Source organism: Sinocyclocheilus grahami, unplaced genomic scaffold (genome assembly GCF_001515645.1).
Source record: "Sinocyclocheilus grahami isolate Dianchi unplaced genomic scaffold, SAMN03320097.WGS_v1.1 scaffold54.1, whole genome shotgun sequence".
NCBI classification, from domain to species: Eukaryota; Metazoa; Chordata; class Actinopteri; order Cypriniformes; family Cyprinidae; genus Sinocyclocheilus; species Sinocyclocheilus grahami.
The window spans coordinates 5,091,432-5,114,120 of NW_015505233.1; the positions used below are offsets into that span (position 1 = coordinate 5,091,432).

A 22,689-nucleotide genomic window follows, 5' to 3' on the forward strand; every position below is an offset into this window, starting at 1 on the left:
TGGTTTTTTGAAATGTTTATTCCACCAGAGATATTCAACAAGTATGAAAACCACTGTCCCGCCAGGCCTCTCATTAGAGCTGCTCCTGGCTGTCAGCTCATCTGAAAGTCAGTGTGTTTATTTATGTGTATGTGTGAGAACCTCTGTAGTTGTCATGTTGCTATAGTTAAAGCCAGCTCTGACAATAAAAATCATCTAACCACCATATCAGTAATGTTTATATCTCATAAATATATATATATATATACCTCTTTTATATAATAAACCATGTTATAGTCATTAATGTGTGAAAGAGTAAAAGTTTATGATTGTGTGGTCTGTCATTCTGCTCCTGCTGGTTGTCTTGCCATTTCTGCCACATTAAATTTGTTTACTATCATACAGCTCTATTTCCTCCTGTCCGGAATATAGTGGTGCTGTGTAGTTCACTAGTTGGGCAGGATGTGTATGAGTGTGAGTATGTATGCATGATTCAATGTTGATACATGAGAGTGTCAAGTTATTGCCTGAGGTTCACTGTTAGATTTCCCACTAGAGCAGAAATAATGAATGTGTGTGCGTGTGCGTGTTGTGTATAAATCATGCTTTGTCAGAGTGAATGTAAATATTTATATATATATATGTATTTGTTTGTGTGTGCATGTAGGATTGATTAGCGATACCTTGGGGATGAAATTGTCCCTGGAAGACAGTTAAATATGACAAAACCTCTCTTTGGGGACATTTGGGGTTACCCTCATTTGGAAAAATGAATGAAATAATGCTTCATGAATAAAAAAAGAGTGTGAAAATGTATATACAAATAATAGAAGACTGTGATAAGTCACCATTTAGCCAAGTAAGCAGTCTACCCTCCCTTTAATCTTAAATTATGGTATCTGCAGTCAGTGAACTCTGCGTCTGGTCACAGGAGGTCTATGCGGTTTGAGAGGAAATGACATCATGTTGTGCTGTGTGGGAGTGGTGGTTAGGACAGCCGTGCTGTTTTAATGAGCATTTAGCATGATGAGTTCATGATGGTTAATTATATTATGTGGCTTTTGGTTTGGGAACGTTTTTAAAGAATATCACGACAGGAGAATGAGGTTCACCTCATTTAAATGTTCGAAATAATGTCCTATACCACAACACAAACATATTGCCGTAAAATATCAAGCCCCAAAACGTTTATTTACCTCAGCTGTGGGATAATTAAATCCATTTTGCTAGTATTATTACTGAGCCGAATGTGATCTAAAAGCTCAAGTGAGATTTTAAGCAGTGTGAAAAATGGCTAGAAGCGAGTGAGGCAGAGAGAAAGTCGAAGATGTTTCACGGCAGAATGGTCCGTCACCATAATGGCATGTTTCAGTGGAAATGTGTCACATAGAACTCTCATTACACGCCACCACAAAAGTTCCTAAACAGCTTTTGTGTGAAGTGTTTAAGCACCTACACACACGCACACAACAGCCCACAAGCAAACACTTGCTCAAACATGGGACAAAACTAAAGTTTGATGATAATTTTGTTGGTTCACCTGTGTATATGTTTGTCGGTCTCTTAAATGTGATGGGTCCCTGAACAGGAAGTTGTCACTAAACTAAACATTGAAAAATGTCACCCGATAAGGCTGTGATTAACCACGCTTTGCTCTGTTTGTGTGTGTTTTAGTTGTTTGCCATTTGCCCTGCATGAATGGAGGAAAATGCAGCACTCGGGACAAGTGCCAGTGCCCACCAAACTTTACTGGAAAATTCTGCCAAATGGCGAATCCCAACGGTCACCAGGGTCAACATACTGTCGTAAACGGACAGAAGACACACGTCCACTCAACGCACACGTTACCCCTCACCTACGGCACTGGACAAAACCAGGGTAACACTTTTATTTCTGTGTTTTTACCTGTAGAAAATCTGGCTGAAACTTGTTATTCAGAAATACATGGCTTTGCTGTTATTAAAGGAATAATCAGAGCTCAGAATTCCCACAAAATTAATTGTCAATTGTCCTTTGTTTTCTTAAAAAATAATAATAATAATAAAAGTCTAGGTTACAGTGAGACACTTGTAATGGAAGTCAATGGGGCTGAGCCATAAACATTTAAATACTCAGTATAGCTACAATATCTAAACAATATGTGTTAGCATGAGTTTATTGTGAAGAATTTCTTAACTGATTCCTTGTAAAAAATTATATCCAATTTTACAACTTCATTGTCAATACAATACAACCCTAAAACTCTAAAATGACTGTAAAAATTAATTAAACATCTCAAGTAATGCACAATTTTTGATAGAATAATTAATGCAAGAGCTTTTATAAAATTATCACATTTTATGGCATTTAAGTCTGCCAGGAATTGTCCCCAATCACTTGTATATGGCTCATTGTTATCTCAATTTTTGCTCTTTTTTTTTAGAGAAAACAAGGGCTGAGTCAAAAAATGTTTTTCTTTCTGGTAATTAACATTATACCACCAATGCTGTTGAGTGAGCTCAACTTTGTATTGAAACCATATGAATCCCCTTTAAAGTGTAACTTTTCTGTAGGTTTGGTGAATGTCCATGTGAAACATCCTCCAGAAGCCTCTGTCCAGATCCATCAGGTGTCTCCGGTGGACAGTAACGGGCAGGTCAAAAACACACAGTCCAGCCACACCTTCACCTACCACAGCAGCAGCCAGAGCATCCAACACGGACATACTCACAGCGGTGTCATTTACCCCAACCAGCAAACGTACCCCCAATACCAGCCGGTGACTTCCAAGAACCAGCTGGGACGCTGCTTCCAGGAGACTGCTGGAATGCAGGTCAGAGAAACAAAGAGTGTTTGTTTGTAAACTCATGTATAAAGCTTTTATGTGAGGAAATGCGATATTCACACTACATGTAGATATTTCACCCAAAGATCAACGTTCTGTCATCATTTGCTCGCCCGCATGTCATTCCAAACCTCTATGACTCTTTGTTATTCTGAAAGATGTCTCTGTGTTGTGTTCCATACAATGAAAGCCAATGGAATCTCATTTAATTTTATTGTATGGGCAAAAACAGTCTTTAAAATATCTTCTCTAGCTTTACCTTTCTATTCATCTGTCTCTCTGTCTCTCTCACCATTGCTGTGAGCTGTGAATCATCCACCATTACTCTCTGTCTCTCACTTTTAATGTCTTTTAAACTAACTCATTTTCAGCTATCATCAGATGATCAAGACGTAGAGCGAAAGACAAAATGAATAGTGAGATTAGACTCCCACCAGAATATTGTGGTGCTCAAGGGAACATCTGTCTCTTAAGAAGAGCACTGCAGATGAAATACAAAAGAATGATTCTCAAAAGAGTAGCTGCCTCCTGCTTAAAAGAACATCCAGTTGCCTTCTACTCCTATAGTCTATCAAGTTATTATTATCATTATCAAGTTCACCTCAGTCTTGTTTGTTTACTCTAATCATAAAGTGCCGTGACTGTTTTTGCAACCATTCAGACTTAATTTGCGACTTTGTCTTTTCGTGTCAGCAGAGGAGGGTGTTATCAGGTTGTTTGAGTTGTGTATCATTGCTGTCTCTCAGATTTCTGTTCGTTTCGTGCCTGGTTCAGCAGATTAGATGGAGTCAGGGGAGAGATATCAGAGTGTTGATCAGAAAGAACAGGGATCAAGAGCTGTGTGTGAGCAGAATTATGTATGTGTGTGTGGGAAATGGTCTAGATGAGTATCTCTGTATTTCTCTCTTATTCTTTAAATCGTTAGTTAACTTACTGGATTTGATTGTGTTTTGTTGTTGTAGTGTGGGAAAGCTCTGCCCGGCCTGTCTAAACAAGATGCCTGTTGTGGGACGGTGGGCACATCATGGGGATTCCACAAATGCCAAAAATGCCCCAAGAAAACATGTAAGCTACTGCCTCACTCACACAAACAAAAACTTTGGTCTTGCAGAATTATCTGCCACATTTTTACAAAGAAAAACACCCGTTAGACAATCATCTACCTAGCTTTCACAAACATAAACACTCATCTCACACACATAAATTGCCTCAAGGCCCGAGTATGCTACATTTTTCTTGTTTCCTGCTCCTAGCACACAATTGACCCTTCGCAGAATCTGACATTTTTGTCCGACAAAAGACAGGAGAGTAATGTCATTGAACTTGAAAAATTGTGTGTTTTGACATCTTTCCGTGGTTGAAACAAGATACCCACTGATGTGCATTCATGTTTATTTCATGCTATAACTAGTAAAGAGGAAGAGATGATCAGTTAACATGCCACTTGAACTGAGGCACTTCAGCAATCTGTCACGACACATTAAAGAGCCACAAAATGGTATTTATTGTTAGAATTTCTTAAAAAATTTGAAGGCTTAGACTTTGTTTCATACCTAATGTAACTGCTCTGTCTCACCTATCAGTGCGTTGTCAGTTTTCTCTTTGCTCTGTGATGTATTTTTCACTGCGTGAGAACATGATGCATGGCATAAGAGCGGATGGCTTGTCAGACATAGCAATAGTAACGAAGGGGGTGGGACTTTATGAATGGTTAATTGAGCATACAAGTTCAAATATACTTTATTGACCCTGAGGGAGGGTGGACATGTTCTGCATGTGTACACTACCTGTTTTGGATCTTTTTTTTTTGAGTGATCAAATAACTTGCGTATTCGCACAAAAATCGTGATGTGCGCAGACATCCTTGAACCAAAGTGGAATGTGGACAATAGAAGTATACTTTCCACTTTTACACAGACTTTTACACTTTTACATGTCTCACTCACACATGAAAACATCTTTCTCACACACATCTGTCACATTTTCACAAACAAAAATACCCATTTCTACCTCATACACAAAAACAACAGTCTCTTCATCATGTAGAAAATCATCTACCTCATTTTTCATGAGTAAAAACACCTGTCTCACCCTCATACCCTCTCTTTCTTTCAAACATCTGTTTTACCTTACCACACACGAACATCTGTCTCTCCCTCACACACTAACACAAGCATATGTCTTAAATTTTCACTTTTAGTCTGTTAATTGAAAAACCAGAATGATTGAAACAAACTATTGTATGATCAGAGCGAGACACACGTTAAACATTAATATGCATATCATTGCTCTTTTGTTGATTTTGATTGCTTCTATTGTCCTCATTTGTAAGTCGCTTTGGATTAAAGCATCTGCTAAATGTCTAAATGTAAATGTAATGTCTGGGCCTCTTTTGAGATGAAATACTTGCAGAATGATTGTGCACACAGTATTCCACAGTAGTGCGGTCCGAAATGAGTGGGAAAGCAATGATTCATCAAGAGCCTTGATTTCTCACTAACTAAAAGAGACTATGAGGAGTTCTTTTGAAAACCATTTGATGTCAAACCTCCAAGTGGCTGTGACTCAACAGACACATGGTCCTAATATCACAGCGAGAACGAGAGGGAAGGGATGCATTCCACAGAGAAAAGGCAAGTGCGTAATGAATGGGCAAAGGAAAGAGAAAGCTGTAAAGTATTTGGTTACATGTGCTATGTTGAACTTACTGACATGCTGACTCACCTGGCACACACTCCAGCTTTAGTAATGGTCCCTTACATACACACACACACACACACACACACACACACATTTACTCATGCAGTCGTGATTCCTCCATGCTTAGTCACTTCTCTGAAGTCAGTCCCTACAGAAAACTGTTAGCGTACCACCCCTTTCGCTCTCTTTCTCTTTGTGGTATGTCCGTAAATGTTTCTGAAATTCTCTGCCCATATATGGGCATCACTGCATTCTGTGCATTCTCAGACATAACACTGATTTAAACCTTATGGACGTCACCAAAACAAACGTTCATGAGTTTCTGAAAGATTTAAGGATTGTTGTTTCAATCTTCAAATGCCAATTAAAATGTTATTCCTGTTCTTGAAAAGTGTGGTTTATTCATCTCACACTTTTTTATTTCATTTTCATTTAGATGTTTACTCCATTTTGGAGGCACAGCGATTCAATATAGCCATGAGAGGTGTGAAGTTGATGTGACATTACCGTTGTCTCTGAGCTCTGTTTGCAGCAGCTGTAGGCGAGCACTTACTAGGACATCAGCTGGCTCGGAACGGAAATAGAAGTGCACGGCAGTAACTGAACACAAGTGTTGGGGTAATGAAGATGTAAACAAATCTGGAGTTCAGCCCCCTTTATTTCTGAAGCAGGCTCAAAATATGACCCCTGGAAGTGCCGATGCCATTCTGTTCTCTTCCAAACGAGTCATTCTGTCTCACTCTCTCTATGTTCTATTTATGTAATTTATTACGGTCATTACCCATGAGAATGAGAGGGAAGTAAACCCTGTTCCTGTTACGAGTTCCCAGTCGCAAGGCCTCCCCTGAGACAAACCGCTACAGAACTATGTACAATGTTTTTGCTGGCTTCTTGTCTTTTTTTAATCTATGAGCTCAAGAGACAATGGTGTGTTTAACAACACACTATATAGAGTGATTCATGATCTGTGTTTGGGATGTGTTTGTGTGTAGTGTGTTAGTGTAGAACACATAAGAACAGTGTTCACTCTGAATCCTGAGTGATTGCGTTTTGCTTCCGTTTATATCCCATTGGTTTCCTGTGGTGTGGAAATTGATTTAAGAAATGAAAAGAAATTATGAAATTAAAACTCAGCAAGGATGCATTAAATTGATCAATTTCTAAATTGTTCTTTTAAACTTTCGATTTTTTAGAGAATCTTGACAAAGATGCACACATTTTTCAACATTATTGATAATAAGAAATGTTTCTTGAGCACCAAATCAGCATATTAAATTATTTCTGAAGGATCATGTGATCCTTCGCTGAAGTTAAGTAAATTATTCTTGAGTTAAGTAAATATTATTTATTATTTTAAAATAGGTAAAAATAAAAAATTCTAATAAAAAAGTTTTAAAAATTCTAATAATATTTCACAATATTACTGTAAATAAATGCAACCATGGTGAGCATAAGAGACTTCTTTGAGAAACAAACAAAAAAATCTTACCCATCCCAATCTTAGGTCATTTAATATGAATTAATATATCCATGTATATATATATATTTATTTGTTTGTTTGTTTGTTTGTTTATTTATTTATTTATATATATACTGTGTATGTATATATACAGTATGTATATATTTATACACATATATATATATATATATATATATATATATAATTTTTGGAACATACGCTGATTGTCATTATAAATTATTGTAATGGTTACAGTGGACTTAAAATAGCATTTAAAACTTAAAGGGAATGTTCACCCAAAAATGTAAATTCTGTCATTAATTACTCACCTTCATGTCATTTCAAACCCGTAAGACCTTCGTTCATCTTCGGAACACAAATTAAGATATTTTTGATGAAATCTGAGAGCTGTCTGACCCTGCATAGACAGCAATGCAACTGAAATGTTCCCAAGGCCAGAAACATAGCAAGGAGATCTGTAAAATAGTCCATGTGACATCAGTGGTTCAACCGCAATTATACGAAGCTACGAGAATACTTTTTGCGTGCAAAAGAAAAGGGAAAAAAATGACTTTATTCAACAATTCGTCTCCTCCGCATCACCCTGTTGCGCCATTTTGGAGAGTATCAGCTGGACGTAAACAGCGTATGCTGTTCTGTGTCAGCTGTGTCACGGCAGATCTGTTTCCTATGTTGTTGTGATTTGATCTGAACGAAAACAGCTATCCGTGTGATGCAGCTGACACAGAACAGCAAAAGCCAGTGGTTCTCAACCTTTTTTTCACCTGATGCTGTCGGGAGCTGACCAATTTTGTGAAATCCTGCTCTAAAGGAGTAACAGCACAATGAAGTTGCGATTGTAAGTTGCAGTCTGCGAGACGCGCACGGAAGCGTGACTTGACGCGCAATATTGCAGAAAATGTGCATTCACAAATGTAGCCTATGTTGATCCAAATATGGAAAGCACTTTCGAATTTAATAATCTTAGGTTCTCTCCAGATATGTTTTGCCACATTTCTGCAATTAAGGATGATTGCTGCATAGTATGGGTGTTTCCTTTTGCCTGAACTAGAGCAATGCATTTCAGTCCGGGCCCAACAGGCCCCGACTTTTTTATGCCCCTAGGGCCGGGCTTCGGGACAATTTTCATGTCATAGTTAAGACGCAGGCCGGGCATCGGGCTTGTTTTAGGCTTCTCCTTGTTTTTATATTTTAGACATCCATCAATTAGTGATGAAACATTTTGCAGCGCTGGTGGAAACACGAGACCGAGCTACCGCGACTGTCAAGAGCGGCTCGATGGTGTTTAGTGTCCAGCAGCAGCATGTATGCCGTCAGCGCAGCTGAACAGTTCTGCGTTCAAATGCACGCAATAGGCTAAAGCTTGCCGCAAAGCATCGGCAAAAGTAATTACCATGAATGTGTTAGGGGGAAAGGGTAAGGAGATATTTGAATTATTTACTAATAAACTAGTGTTTTCTGAGTCCGTGTCGCAAGGATGAAGTTGCTGATCCTGACTCGCCATCTCCTCAGACGCACCTTTAGAGAGAAGTGCATCTTTACGGATTATGATTATAATGAAATAGTTTTTGTTTTTGATTTGTTTTATTTCGTTAAGAAGTAATTTAAAGCTTTCTATAGATATATTTATCATGTCTGTGAGGCATCTATTCGCTGAGTTTCGGTTCATTTTTGTAAGTGCTCCTGTTCAAAGACAAGACGGCAGAAAGCGCATTGTGTTTGTTTTCTTTATTTTATAAAAGCACAACGTTTTGTTGATATTGTGCACAAAAATAAAAGTAGACCCTTTACAGTTACGAATGATGTATTACTCTTACCTTTATGAGCAAAAATTACGGCGTATCCACTGAAAAAAATGCAAGTGATCGCGCTGGTGCCTCCATGTCCTGCAAAGCGCACTTTAACTTGCTCTCTCCGCACAAACTATTGGATATAGTGCACATTTATCTAGGTTTAACGTTTAAACATTGTTATATGCTTGAACTGTTTTATATCTATAGATTTTATCTTAGGCAAGTCGTGATGATTTGAGAAGGCTAAATTGATCAAAACATAGGCTATGATCAGCTCACTGTCTGCCGCTGGCCACTTGGTCGTTACTTTAAAAAAACAAAAACTTATATTTAACGACCAAAAAATGCTCCAAACGTTTTTCTAAATTAACTTAATAAAAAAACTAAACGAAATATAATCACTTTGCCATTACATACAAAACTGAACTATTTTAATATAGCTGAAACAGTAGCTGTTTTGGGAGAAGGGGGGGAAAAAGACAGGCTCGGGTCGGACTCGGGCCAGTAATTCTGATAAGCTGTCGGACACGGCCTTGCTAGGGCCTATATTTGAGGCCCGTTCAGGGCTCTAGCCTGAACATCTTCAAGTGAGTGGCGGGGCAAACCAAAAGTTGATGCCGAAAGTCCAGCACTCTCCTACCTTCACTGCTGCGACTACTCTTGTTTGTACGTGTTCCTTCGCTGGCATTTTCCACATTTCGTTTTTCTCCCTTAATAACAAATGTGTCCATTCTGATGCTCAATTTTACCGAACTAATGGCTGCTGATGACTATTTGAATTAAATTCTGCCTAAGTGCGCGCTTGTAAGTGTTCGTTAAATGCGTAACGTTAATTACGTGAGTACAGGTCTGCTCATGTCTGAAAATAATATATGAAAAACAAAATTATTTTACATAACAAAAACATTATAGCTTATATTTAAATTAATGTAAAACTGAAATGCGCATGCGGCCCGCGGGTTGAGAACCACTGGCATAAGCTGTTTACTTCCAGCTGATATTCTCCAAAATGGCACCAGGGTGATGCGGAGGAGACGAATTGTTGAATAAAGTCGTTTTTTTTCTTTTGCACACAAAAAGTATTCTCGTAGCTTTGTATAATTACGGTTAAACCCCTGATGTCACATGGATTATTTTACAGATCTCCTTGCTACCTTTCTAGACTTGGGAACATTTCAGTTGCGTTGCTGTCTATGTAGGGTCAGACAGCTCTCAGATTTCATCAAAAATATCTTAATTTGTGTTCCGAAGATGAACGAAGGGCTTACGGGTTTGAAACGACATGAAGGTGAGTAATTAATGACAAAATTTTCATTTTTGGGTGAATTAACCTTTTAAAATTTTGGTAAGACTAGATTTTTTTTTGTGTTCTAACTACACCAAAGGTTTTCTTAAATTTGTTGTAGGAGAATGCTTGTCTTTAGAGCTGTAGCTAAATGTGCTGTTTTTTTTAATCCTCCACCTCCTCCTTCTCTCTCTTTCCTCCATAGCGATTCCTTTGATTGAATGTCCTCAAGGTTATAAGAGGCTGAATGCCACTCGCTGTATCGGTAAGAGCCATGGCTTGTTTCTGCTTGTATTACTTTATTGCTCATGCATGCATATATGTTTATCTATTTTTTTTGTTCTTGCAGTGGACATGTTTGTTGTGCTACATTTTTATGTGTTTGTGTAGTTATGCATGGATTGTGATGATTTTTGATAAGATGCATGAGTTAATATGTCATTGTCACATACTTATAATTCAGTTCGCCCCCCACTGGCCTTTGCGTGTCACAACTGGCCACATACACCATATACTGTTCCTTTTATTACACTGCCATTTTAAAAAAGTGTCCCAGATCTATCACAGAGAAGACTTTCTTTCACCGTTATGAGGAGAGACAGGTGGCATCTTTGATAGATCTTTCTAATCTATGTTGAAGTTGGATGTAATAGCGAGAGATCCAACACATCAGGGCCAGCAGCCAGAAAGACTTCAGGGCTCTTCCTCAGTCAAAATTAAGTAACGTTCATGCTGTCACGTACTGTTAATGTATGCCTTGGCAATGTAAACTCTTGTTTAGCATGCTAATAAGACAGATTTGGGATGGGGGCGCCTATATTGTTTAACTGCAAATAAAAATAAGCTTAGTATTCTAGTTAGTAACTATAAAATTGCTGAAGCTGCTCATAATTACTCAACCAATCAAAAGTTTGGGGTTGGTAAGATTTTTAAATCCTAAAAGAAGATTGATTTATTTGATTAAAAAATCTATAATATTGTGAAAAATTATTATAATAAAAAAAAAATAGTTTTTATTTGTGTATATTTTAAAATGTAATTTATTTCTGTAATGGCAAAGCTGAATTTTCAGCAGCTATTACTCCAGTCTTCAGTCACATGATCCTTCAGAAATCATTCTAATATGCTCTGATAATATCTGATTCTTTGCTCAAGAAAGATTTATTATTATCACTGTTGAAAAGAGTTGTGCTGCTTAGTATTTTTGTGGAATCCGAAATACTTTGTTTTTTAAGATTCTTTGAATAGAAAGCTTGAAAGAACAGCATTTATTTTGAAACAGAATTTACTTATAACATTATAAATATATTTTCTGCCACTTTTGATCAGTCTCTATGACCCCAAGCTTTTGCGCTTTATTGTTTTTTAGTGCGGTCTATGCATCCACATTATTCTATATCAAGGCTTTGCAACCTTTGGTACCTATTTGTCTTTCTGTCTCTATTTCTCCACACACCTCCAGCCAAACACATCTGCTGTTAGCAGCCACCAACAGCCACCTCAGTCTGCCAAACCCAGAGCTGAACCACAGCTAAAAGTGAAGCAGGCTGTGTTAAGGGGAAGTGCCCAGCGTGTGTCCTGGCCGCAGGCACTCTGGGTCGGGAGAGACAGGAGTTTGGAGGCTGGTAGATCTGGGCAACATTGAGACATACATAGAAATGCATAAAAACTAATAGCAATAAGAAGTTACTTAGTCTCCAATAAACTGTGAAATAAGCCAAAAATAGCGTTTATGTTAGGGGTTGTCGTTATTAATAAAGCTTCAAAGTTCTTTTTTGTTTATGGTTTGCAAAAGTAGTAGCTGATCATGTGATCATTATGGGTGCCATGTTAAGATCCCTACAGAACACTATATTTCTCAAAAGTACTATTGAATTTTGAAGGTCTAGTGCTCCTTTAATTTCTTCACAGCATTAGAATGAGGAGGTATGAAGAACATACCCCGTTTTGATGATTAAAATGTATCTTAGATTTAATAAACAGGCCTCAAAGCACTAAGGGGGTTACTTTACCTCCATATCTTAATGAATATTTCAGTATGGTTTGTTCTCTGAGGCTAGTTTACAGCACTTCTTAGCGCTCAGAGTGCCGTTAAGTTTGAACTTAATCACTGGCCTGATAACACGGCCTGAGGGCCCCACTAAACCTCTGAAGCTCTCCTGCATCAGGCCAGAGTTTTACTTGTTAAGTGGACGTGTCTCCTGTGGTTTGGGTGTTCTGCCAGGCTGTGATGCTCCCACTTCTCTCTTCCTGTCATTAGTCATGTTGCTGTCCTCATTGGCAGGTTTATGCTTTCATAAACATGTCTGACAGAGAATAATCAGCCTTGTCTCCATACTTTTTAAGCATTAAACTTATGTTCAAGATACATGAACTGTTTCTTATTATTTTCACTTATAATATTTAATAGCTTATTTCTGTATAAATTATTTTGCACATCTTTTTTGTATATTATGTTTCGTATGTGTAACCATTGTGTAATTTTTTGCAACTAAGCGAAAATAGTTTAGCAATCTTTGTAACACTTTACAATAAGGTCCCATTAGTTAACATTAATGTGTTAACTAACAATGAGCAATACATTTTTTACAGTATTTGTTCATCTTTGTTAACGTTAGTTGGTTAAAAATACAGCTGTTCATTGTTAGTTCATGGTCCATTAAATAATATGTTATATAATATATGCTAAAATCTGTTAGTAATTGGGGAAATGAACATTAATTAAGATAAATAAATGCTTTAGATGTATTATTCATTGTTAGTTCATGCTTATGTTGTTAACTATTATTGACAAATGGAACATTATTAAGTGTTGCTACAATAAACATATCTTAATAAGCATAATTTAAATGAGCATAGTTTACACAGAAAGGAGACATTTGAAGTAAAGAAAAAAAAAGTGAATACTCATTGTGTAGCACTATATCAACACATGTAGTGTCATGTTAACCTGGTTTGTGGGTGGTTAGTGAATAAGACGCAGGTCGCTGAAATAATATGTGCAAAAGTGGTTTAGATTTTGTAAATTCACCCCTCAGGAGATCTTTAAGAATCTGCTACCATGCAGATTCTTTAGTTGTATTTTGTATAGAGATGTGGGGTTTTAATGGGGACATTATGATGTCATGGCTTTGAGTGACAGCTCCTCTGGGCCAGTCTGTGTTCTGGTGCAGATGTTTGGATGCTTGAGGGATTGAGTGTATGCCCTCTCTCCATGAACATCACTGTCATCATGAACACATTAGCATTGCGTTAGGAAATGTGTTGGATCTGTGTCCCACTCTAAGTGACTGGGAATGATGACTGCCCACGCCCTTAACTTGCCTTAACAATGGCCTCTTGGAGGGATATTAGTGTGCTCTCTCTCTCTCGCTCTGTGTGTGTGTGTGTATATATGTTCCTTTTCTGACAGATTCTTATAGAGATGGTGGATCACACCATATGGGTTTGCATTAGCTGTGGAAATAATCGCATGCATTCTTTGTGCCTGTGCATGCACATATGCAAAAAGTGATTTTATTTATTAGTAATTTTATCTTTTTTAAGAAGCATCTCTAAGATAGTTTACTTGAAAGGCAAAAGTGCATAATATATTAAATCTTGTTTTCAGAGAATCTGGAAGTTATGTTTATTTTTCAAACTCCCATTGGCAAATAGTTGTTCATGTTTTAAGCATTTTATTTAACAAAATTTTGTTGTTGTTTTTTATTTACGTTTTAAAACAAGAAAAATACATTTAATTCAAGATGAAATCCAAAGGCTTCTTTTCTTACACAATTTTTCTTCACAAGTAAATTTATCTTTGAAGTATTTTAAGCATTTTAGATTTGAATGCCTGAAAACAAGAAGAAAATATGCAATGTGTGCATCTTAAGCCTTTTTTTCTTGTATTCTCAATGTAATACTGTCATTATTTACTTGGCCTCGTGTTGTTCCACACTGTATTACTTTCTTTCTTCTGCAGAGTACATAATAAGATTGAAAAATGCTTCATTGTTTTTTTGTATATACAATGAAGGTCACAGTTTTGACTCTCGGTGGACAAAAAAAATATTGTTTTGACTTGAATCTTTCTTCAAAATATCAAATTTTGTGTTCCACAGAAAAAAATATGAGAGTTCCTTGTGTCTGTTATTACCCTCAGATATTGATGAGTGCCAGATTCAAGGAGTTTGTCCCAATGGAAACTGCATAAACACCATGGGAAGCTACAGATGTATCTGCAACCTAGGCTTTGTGCCTGATCCCAGCCTGACCACCTGCTTCCGTAAGTCTCTTCTCTTCTCTTCTCTTCTCTTCTCTTCTCTTCTCTTCTCTTCTCTTCTCTTCTCTTCTCTTCTCTTCTCTTCTCTTCTCTTCTCTTCTCTTCTCTTCTCTTCTCTTCTCCTCTCCTCTCCTCTCCTCTCCTCTCCTCTCCTCTCCTCTCCTCAAATCCAGTGTAACTTGGATGACTGATGTCTTTGGCATGTCCCTGCTGTCTCCTTGTTTACCTACTTAAAGATATCTACAAATGTAAATTGAATCAGTGCAGTGCTAATCACTTTAGCTTATAGCAGTAAGACTGGCTGATTAGTCTAGCTAGCAGCATGATTTAACATGGCTTCTAACACTAACCGAGGCTGTCATGTGACTGTTCTCTGCTGTTCAGGCATGAACATGTAACAGCAAGGTTGAAATGTGCTGGTATCATTCGTGCAGTCGGTCAATGGGGCACAAATACGCTCAAGCTTTCTCTGTGATTTAATGAGGTAACTTAAGTGTGCTGTCTGTGTTATTGTGATAAATATAGTGGCTTTTCCTTCTCCTGGAAGCCAGCGCTTGCCAAATTACACCTCTGGAACACGGCACGCCATCATGTCCTTTTGTTAGGAGAAGATCTGAGAGTTCTTTTAATCTTCCTTTTAGCCTTCAGTTTTTTGCTCATATATACAGTATGTTTGGGCTGACAGTATAAGGTCTGTCAATTCAATTCAAAATGTTGAATTGTACATCTCTATAAAAAACTTGGCTTGGAACTGGCTCTTTATTAAAGTGAGAAATTAATATGTGAGAAAGCACGTTGACAATTCTTTTATACTGTATATCTAGACATTTACCTGAAGGCACTGATCCATATTGTCACATTAGACAAAGTGTCAAAAAAGTAAGTGTCTAACTGTATTTTAATGATTTAACATTGGGTGTCATTCCCTAATAATTAAACATATAACAACATACAAATCCTATATGTGACCCTGGACCACAGTCATATAAGGGTCAAATTTTTGAAATAGAGATATATACATCATCCGACAGCTGACTAAATAAGCTTTCCATTGATGTATGGTTTGTTAGGATAGGGCATTATTTGGCAGAGATATAACTATTTAAAAATTTGGAATTTGAGGATGCAAAAAAATCTAAATATTGAGAAAATCGCCTTTAAAGCTGTTCTTAGCAATGCATATTGCTAATTAAAAATTAAGTTTTAATATATTTATGGTAGGAAATTTACAAAATATCTTCATGGAACATGATCTTTACTTAATATCCTAATTACTTTTGTCATATAAGAAAAATCAATCATTTTGACCAATACAATGCATTTTTGGCTATTGCTACAAATATACCCCAGCGACTTAAGACTGGTTTTGTGGTCCAGGGTCACATATAGAAAAAGATATATAGAAATATATGTATATTACCATTCAAACATTTGGGGTCCGTAAGATTTTTAAATGTTTATGCTCAACATTTCTATGATGGCAAAGCTAATCTTTCAGCAGCTATTACTCCAGTCTAAAGTGTCACATGCTTCTTCAGAAATCATTCTAATATGCTGATTTGGTCCTCAATAAACATTTTATATTATCATGAATGTTAAAAACAGTTGTGCCACTTAATATTTTTGTGAAAACCATGATACATTTTTTCATGACTCTTGATGAATAGAACGTTCAAAAGAACAGCATATATTTGAAAGATATTTTTTTTGTAATAATGTAAAAGTCTCAATTTAATCTGTCATTGCTGTACTAATTTTTTTTAATCTTACTGACCCCAAACTTCTGAAGTCATATTTGTATATATACATATACTGTATATATATACATATTTAAGAAGGTATCTGATCATAAGTGCTTCCTTATGTACTAACCCCCTGTATATACCCTTTCTCACATGCTTTCTGCTAAACTGACCTCTTTACACTTACTGTAGTTGTATTCTTGTCCCGTGTTCTTGTCTATCTTGTGTTAAAAAACAATATCACTTTTTTCATACACAGTCTCTGTCATGCTTTCCCCTACACTCCACCTATAATGTGGTTATAGAGGTAGTTGTTCTTTTGTTATGGCATTGTAGTCATGCATAGATGGAACACAAGGTGAAGGGAATCTCTTTTCTCTTCTGTTGTTCTTTCTCTCTCTTCCATGTTTGTGTCATACACCATGCACACTCCTACCCTCCCTCCCTCCTTCCGTCTCCACGGTAACCAGGCGAAACACCTGCTCTTCACGAGGAGAAAGGTGCTTGCTTCCGATTGGTCAGTTCGGGGAAGCAGTGCTTGCACCCTGTGTCCACTCAGCTGAGTAAACAGTTATGCTGTTGTAGTGTGGGCAAGGCCTGGGGTCCTCATTGTGACCGCTGCCCCCTACCTGGGACAGGTAAGCCACCTGAGACAAACCCCCTGTCAGCCCCACCTGTTCTACTTGTATCATTCCCTCTCTGTCCTCCACATCAGTGTGGTTTGCATGTGTGTTCCACAGCTCGGCTATTTAGATGCTTTTACACGCCGTCACTCTGTTTTTGTTAGCTCTGCTGTAGAATTTTGCGTTTTCATATACACTTCTTACCTTACATTTATATTTACCTTCCCGTGAGGCCTGCAAAATTTCTTGATTTTTGCCTTTTGTGCTCTCAGACCATCAGATAGATAGATAGATGGATGGATGGGTGGGTGGATGGATAGAAATACAGACGGATGGATGGATGGGTGGATGGATAGAAATACAGACGGATGGATAGGTAGATAGATAGATAGATAGATTTGTGTGTGAATATGTTGTTGAGCATTTTTTCCTTCTCTCTTAGCTGCGTTTAAAGAAATCTGTCCTGGAGGAATGGGTTATCATGTCACCACACCGTACATTTACAAGCCCAAACCTCCTAATGGACAAAGCCAGACAGACGGTCAGGGGCAGAGCAAGCCCACCATCAGACACCAAGTGCCTGTGGATCCTCCCATGCCCTTCCCCACCCTACAGCAGCCCGTGGAAGCTCTCGGCATCACAGAGAGGCAGCTACCTGGTGAGTCACACAGGACAGAAACTGAATGGGTTTAAGCTGCTCTATTTATCCAACAGTCTGAATTACGTCTGTGAATATACAGATATTGTGTTTTGTTTGTTTTATTTGCCTCATGCTGGATATTACAAACACGTGTTAAGGAAACCTGCCAGATTTGGGTTTGTGATGCAAAGTTTATTTACATGATGGTCTGCCTGGATGCATTTTATGAAGGAGAGACACATACACACAATAACTACACCAGCAAGAACTCTTTCACCCTCTTCCCTGTCCTTCTTTCCTTCTCTTTTAAATGTCATCACGTGCACGCTTGGCACCAGGCAATGGAATGAGACTTGGCACAGGTCTGGAGAAGACTGAGATCCAAAATGTAGCCAAGCTTCTGTTGTTCCTACAGAAAGTGAACACAGGACTGTTCTCTCTTTGGCAGAGACAGAGAGTCATTAGTATTGCTTCCACCTTGCAAAACCAATGTCAAAGCTGATGAAGGATTCCAGAGGATCAGTGCATCGCGTCATATTTTCTCCTTTCACTACTCTCACACAAAATGAACTGCACAGATTTTTATAGCCTCTCTGCAAAAGCAGCTCATAAAAGCATTGCACAGCTGAAAAGTGTGGTGGAGGTGGGCCAGGTTCAGAGAAAAAGTATTTGTCCTTGGGCTTTATTAAGTTTTGTCCTGTTGCTGGGAGACCGTTTCTCAAAGTTTTTCTGGAACTAAAATTGGTCCACTGAAGTTCACCCTTTTATACATTACATGACCAAAAGTATGTGGACAGTGCATTTTTATTTTATTTTATTTTTCTTTAAATTCAGATGCATAGCTGGAAGCACTATTTTACTGAATTTACAAATGTGTGAATATTTGTTTTCTAGCTTTGTGTGACACAATTAATTTTTGTGTTTTTATATGACATAATGACCTGCTGTAGTGCCCACAGTTCCCCGGCAGGTAGGTTGGGTTTGATTCAGCAGTAAGATCTGCTAAATACGCAGCACAGCTGATGCTTTCACACACATGTCAATGCAGCACTGCAAAATAGCAGCAAACTTGTGTGCAGGAACTGCAAACATTCAAAGCATGACATCATCATGTCATCACTATTGCATGACCGCTCTGTGTGCTCAGCATTCTGCTCTACAGATGCGCGTGTATGTGTCAGTCTGTGTCCCTTGCTTTGTGAATGATTCTGTATGTGTTTTAATTAGCCTACATTAACATTTACAAAAGAGCAGTTTTAAGTGGAAGTTTTTAAGATTTAAAGTTTAAGATTTATTCTTTGGTTGTAACTTATTACACTCAAGATTGGTCTAGACATGCAGTGTTTAGCTGGGTTGCAGCTAAATGTCTCTTCAGTTTATGAAGGATCGAGATTAAAAGACACTATATTATTTCAAGAGCACTCTCGAATAATGTAATTAGGGAAGATGTTTCTATGTGATCAGCTCTTTGAGACTCTTTAACAGCTCAGTTTAGGGAAGCATGGCTTTCAAGTAAGATAAGCAGGCTTCAGGTTTCTGATCTCTCTGTGGAACAAAATGGATTTGATTTCACCCTTCAACAGCATTTTTTAAAATGCTTGGTTCCTCAGATTGTCACACTGGTGGAACCCTATGAAGAACTTCTAGGCACCCTTTCAGTTCTCTGATGAATGTACAAAGTGTAGCCCATAAGTTCCTTCATGTTCCTCCAGTAACCCCGTGAGGTTTTGATTCACTTAAAAATGAGTGAAAGATATTTGAGGGAGCTTCAAAAGTTGCCTAGAAGTTCTCTGAAGGATTCTACCAGTGTAGCAATCTGAGAAACCCCAGTTTGTTTCACAATTATTTATATTTTTATGGTTTAACTTTCTTGTCCCAGAGCTACTGTATCAAGAGGGTATGCATTGTTTAGTACGTGTGAGTGTGTGTGTGTGTGTGTGTGTGTGTGAGAGAGAGAGAGAGAGGGAGAGCGAGAAGAGGGCAGGGTTGGAGAGATTGCATCTCGCTTTCTTCCACACAACTTGAAAGACTCTGTCCCAATTGCCACCTTTAGCCCTTGCGGTCTATTGCTTATTCCTTTGCTTTAGTTGCCAATAAATTTGCTGTATCTCTTTGTGGATCAGTCGATTACTATGTGTGTCATTTGTTTCTTATGTTTGAAGGAGCTTTATACCCACATGAGTGTTGATAGGTCAGTAGTACAGCCCGGACAGGCCCAGCTGTCACCCGGGGTGTCTACAATCAGGATGGAGCCTGCCCTCCCAGGTCTCAATCCCACTTGTACTTGCATATCCCCATAATAACCTCTTCACCTCTTTTACGTTTATAGTTGACCCACTGGTTTATGCAAAGATTTCTGAAGTCTTTGTGACTGGATTGATTCTGTTTAAATTGGAATAAAGCAATTCATTTCAAATGTGTATAAGTGGCCTAAACAAACACACCCAGATGGTGACAACAATGGGTGGATCTGTTATCTGCCACTGTGGTCATATTTAGTTTTTGTTTGTCATATTGAGAGAGATCATGCAATCATAATTTTTTTGTAAAAAAAATCTTGTCCATGGCATTTCGTTGGACTTCTTAGCAAACTGTTGAATGTCCTGAATCTCTTTTCTTTCTCTTCCTATGTTGCCCCATTCCCTGTCACTCTCCAGAGGTGGTGGAGAAGGTGTCACCACCCGCTCCTGTGGCACTTCCGCCCTCCATAGAAAGTCAGGACATCTCCCCAACACAGCTGGCAGGTGAGTCCATCCATTCATGTAATGTATATGGGATGCACAATGACTGATACTGATAAGTCTATCTTGTATAAATAATGTAATATTGATACACCAAAAGTTATAATCAGTCATTTAAATGCTAGAAACTTTACTCTTCATACATCTCTATTCCGCTCTGTCCACTTGTTTTCTTATGGGGATATTTCAAGATCATGTTTTTAAGGAAGGAGGCTCCAAGCACTTTCTTTTAAAACATGTTACAAACACGGAATTAAAAACTGAACAGACTGCTCAATGAAACCTAATTAGATCTTTTTTGCTCTTTCACCTCTTGTTGATTCTTCTTCTTAACTTTATTTTTATTATTAATCCAGGGAGTGGTAAGCAAGAATGTTCCACTTTCATAGGTCAGAACAGGCCACAACAAGCAAGGGATTAATTAAGAAGTTGCAAAGATATGTTCTTTTCCGAACAGATACCTATCACAAACCCTAACATTTATGTATTTCATTATTTTTTGTTAACACCAAGTCAACAAGGATATTTTCTGCATAACTGTTGGCACAGGGTTAATAAGCCAACTTATGCAATTCACATTCTCCAGATACATGTTCAGCCATTCTTTCCTTCCCTCAGAGAAAGAAAAATTCATACCAAAGCCAATAAATGTCTGCTTCCAATAAGTGATGGAATGCATGACTTGTTTGTTGATTCAAAAGGTCATGTAGCCCTTCATTTGTTAGTCTCTGATGTTTATTTAATGCATTGCCTTTACTGTGAAAATGCAAAAAAGACCTTGTTCTTTATTTTTCTCTCTCTCTCTCTCTCTTCACAGAGATTGACGAGTGTCAACTGACACCTGATGTCTGTGGTGCAGGAATCTGTTATAACACTGCTGACAGCTACAAGTGCATCTGTGATGACGGCTATAGAATAGACAGTGAGGGCACCACATGTGTAGGTGAGAGTTCAAAGGTTAAACTACTGATACTGTAGATCTCAACATCCATTACCATTATCAAGAACTGTCTCTCTAATTCATTCCTTTGCGTTATGTAATGCATCCATAAATCCATCATACATCCATTTGATGTAGTCAGTCATTGATTAAACGGGCAGTGTTTGTGTGTCAAGGAACCTCTTAAAAGGATAGTTCGCCCTAAAATGGAAACCCACATTTAGTTCCAAACATGTATTAGTTTCTAACTAATCTATCTTCTGTGGAACACAAAAAAGTAACCTCTAACTCTAGCACTCTCTATTCTAATTCTATTCTTAAAAAAAAAAAACGTGTCCCTTTTAGACTTGCAGTCTATTAATTTACTAACTGCTTGTTTTCTTAAAAAATTAAAAATAAATAAAACTAGCTTTTCTAATAGTTTTGTATTCTATCTATTTGTTTTCTTTTTATTTATTGTCCAATTAACAAAATCAAAAAAGGCCTCTAACACTAGCTTGCTCTATTCTTTTTCTATTCTACCTGTTTCTATCTTTTTAATTATTATATCATTTAAAAACAAACTTGCTACGTGTACTGCATTATGCTAACTGAGGCTTGTTATAGCACTTGCATATCATTGCTCTTTTGTTGATTTTGATTGCTTCCATTGTCCTCATTTTTATAAAAGTGTCTGCTAAATTACTAAATGTAAATCTAGGTATTTTGAAAATATATTTGTCCACACAATGAAAGTCAATGGGGTCCAAAACAAAATGAAATAACAACAACAACAATAATTTTATTGGTGTTTTATTTGGTGTTCCACCAAAGAATGCAAAATTATCTTTTTGGGTGAACTTTCCATTTAAGAAAACATCTTCTCAGTCACCATAATATCTAATGATCTAAAACAGAACCAAACATTGACTACAATGCTTGTTTCTATGTAGAAATAGTAATATTTTGGGAAAATTACCATGTATATTTAATTTTTTTAACAATTTTTAGACTCCATTTTTAGTATATGCCTGACTTTATAAGACGTCTATGCTTCTAAATCCAGGTGATGGCATCTCAGTAGGTTATATGCTATGAAAACACTCGATTCGAATAGGAATTTGTGGCTTAAATTGCCTGCAAAGACAGATCTATCAATTACCTGATGATTATTTTTGACAGATGTCGACGAGTGTGCAGAGAGCCCAAGTTTGTGTGCTAATGGTCGCTGTCAGGACACTCCAGGCGGATTCCTGTGTGCGTGTGAGCCAGGCTTCATGCCTAACGAGAAGGGCACCAGCTGCTCCGGTAATTAAGAGACTGTCCCATATAAACTCACCCGTGTACACAAACTCACAGAGTAGGGTTCACAATCTTTGACTGGTACATAGATTTACTATTTAATTTCTTCAGCTCCTTCTTTTAAGAATCTTTTTTTATCAATTATTTATTTTGTGGACATGTTAGAAGAGAAGAAACATGTCCCGTTTGGAAGTTTGAAGGTCTGTATTTTTCCTCGTGAGCCATTAGCAGTCCTCTCCTTCCACTTTCTTGGCCCTTATTTTGATCCAGACAGATCAGCACTCATATGAAGTCTGCTTTTGGTCTTGAACCGCAATATGGTCGTCTAAATACAGGCACAGCTCTGTCTCTTTCTCAACTCCAAATACATCCTGTGTGTGTGTGTCATTAGCTGGTT

The 22,689-nt window shown here is 37.7% G+C and overlaps 1 protein-coding gene across 4 annotated transcripts in view; it reads left to right on the forward strand.

Annotated features, from left to right (window-relative positions):
* LOC107583538 (latent-transforming growth factor beta-binding protein 1-like) overlaps positions 1-22,689 on the forward strand; it is an 85,298-nt gene that overhangs the window by 40,253 nt on the left and 22,356 nt on the right. For 2 of the 4 annotated variants that reach the window (XM_016269794.1, XM_016269797.1), the window contains exons 6-17: positions 1,654-1,857; positions 2,532-2,791; positions 3,766-3,868; positions 10,267-10,326; positions 14,206-14,328; positions 16,538-16,705; positions 17,133-17,348; positions 18,281-18,300; positions 19,493-19,595; positions 19,988-20,074; positions 20,889-21,014; positions 22,173-22,298. In XM_016269794.1, coding sequence (XP_016125280.1) covers positions 1,654-1,857; positions 2,532-2,791; positions 3,766-3,868; positions 10,267-10,326; positions 14,206-14,328; positions 16,538-16,705; positions 17,133-17,348; positions 18,281-18,300; positions 19,493-19,595; positions 19,988-20,074; positions 20,889-21,014; positions 22,173-22,298 — 1,596 coding nt within the window. The remainder of the gene's footprint in view (positions 1-1,653; positions 1,858-2,531; positions 2,792-3,765; positions 3,869-10,266; positions 10,327-14,205; positions 14,329-16,537; positions 16,706-17,132; positions 17,349-18,280; positions 18,301-19,492; positions 19,596-19,987; positions 20,075-20,888; positions 21,015-22,172; positions 22,299-22,689) is intronic. The other 2 variants (XM_016269796.1, XM_016269795.1) reach the window with 2 other exon arrangements.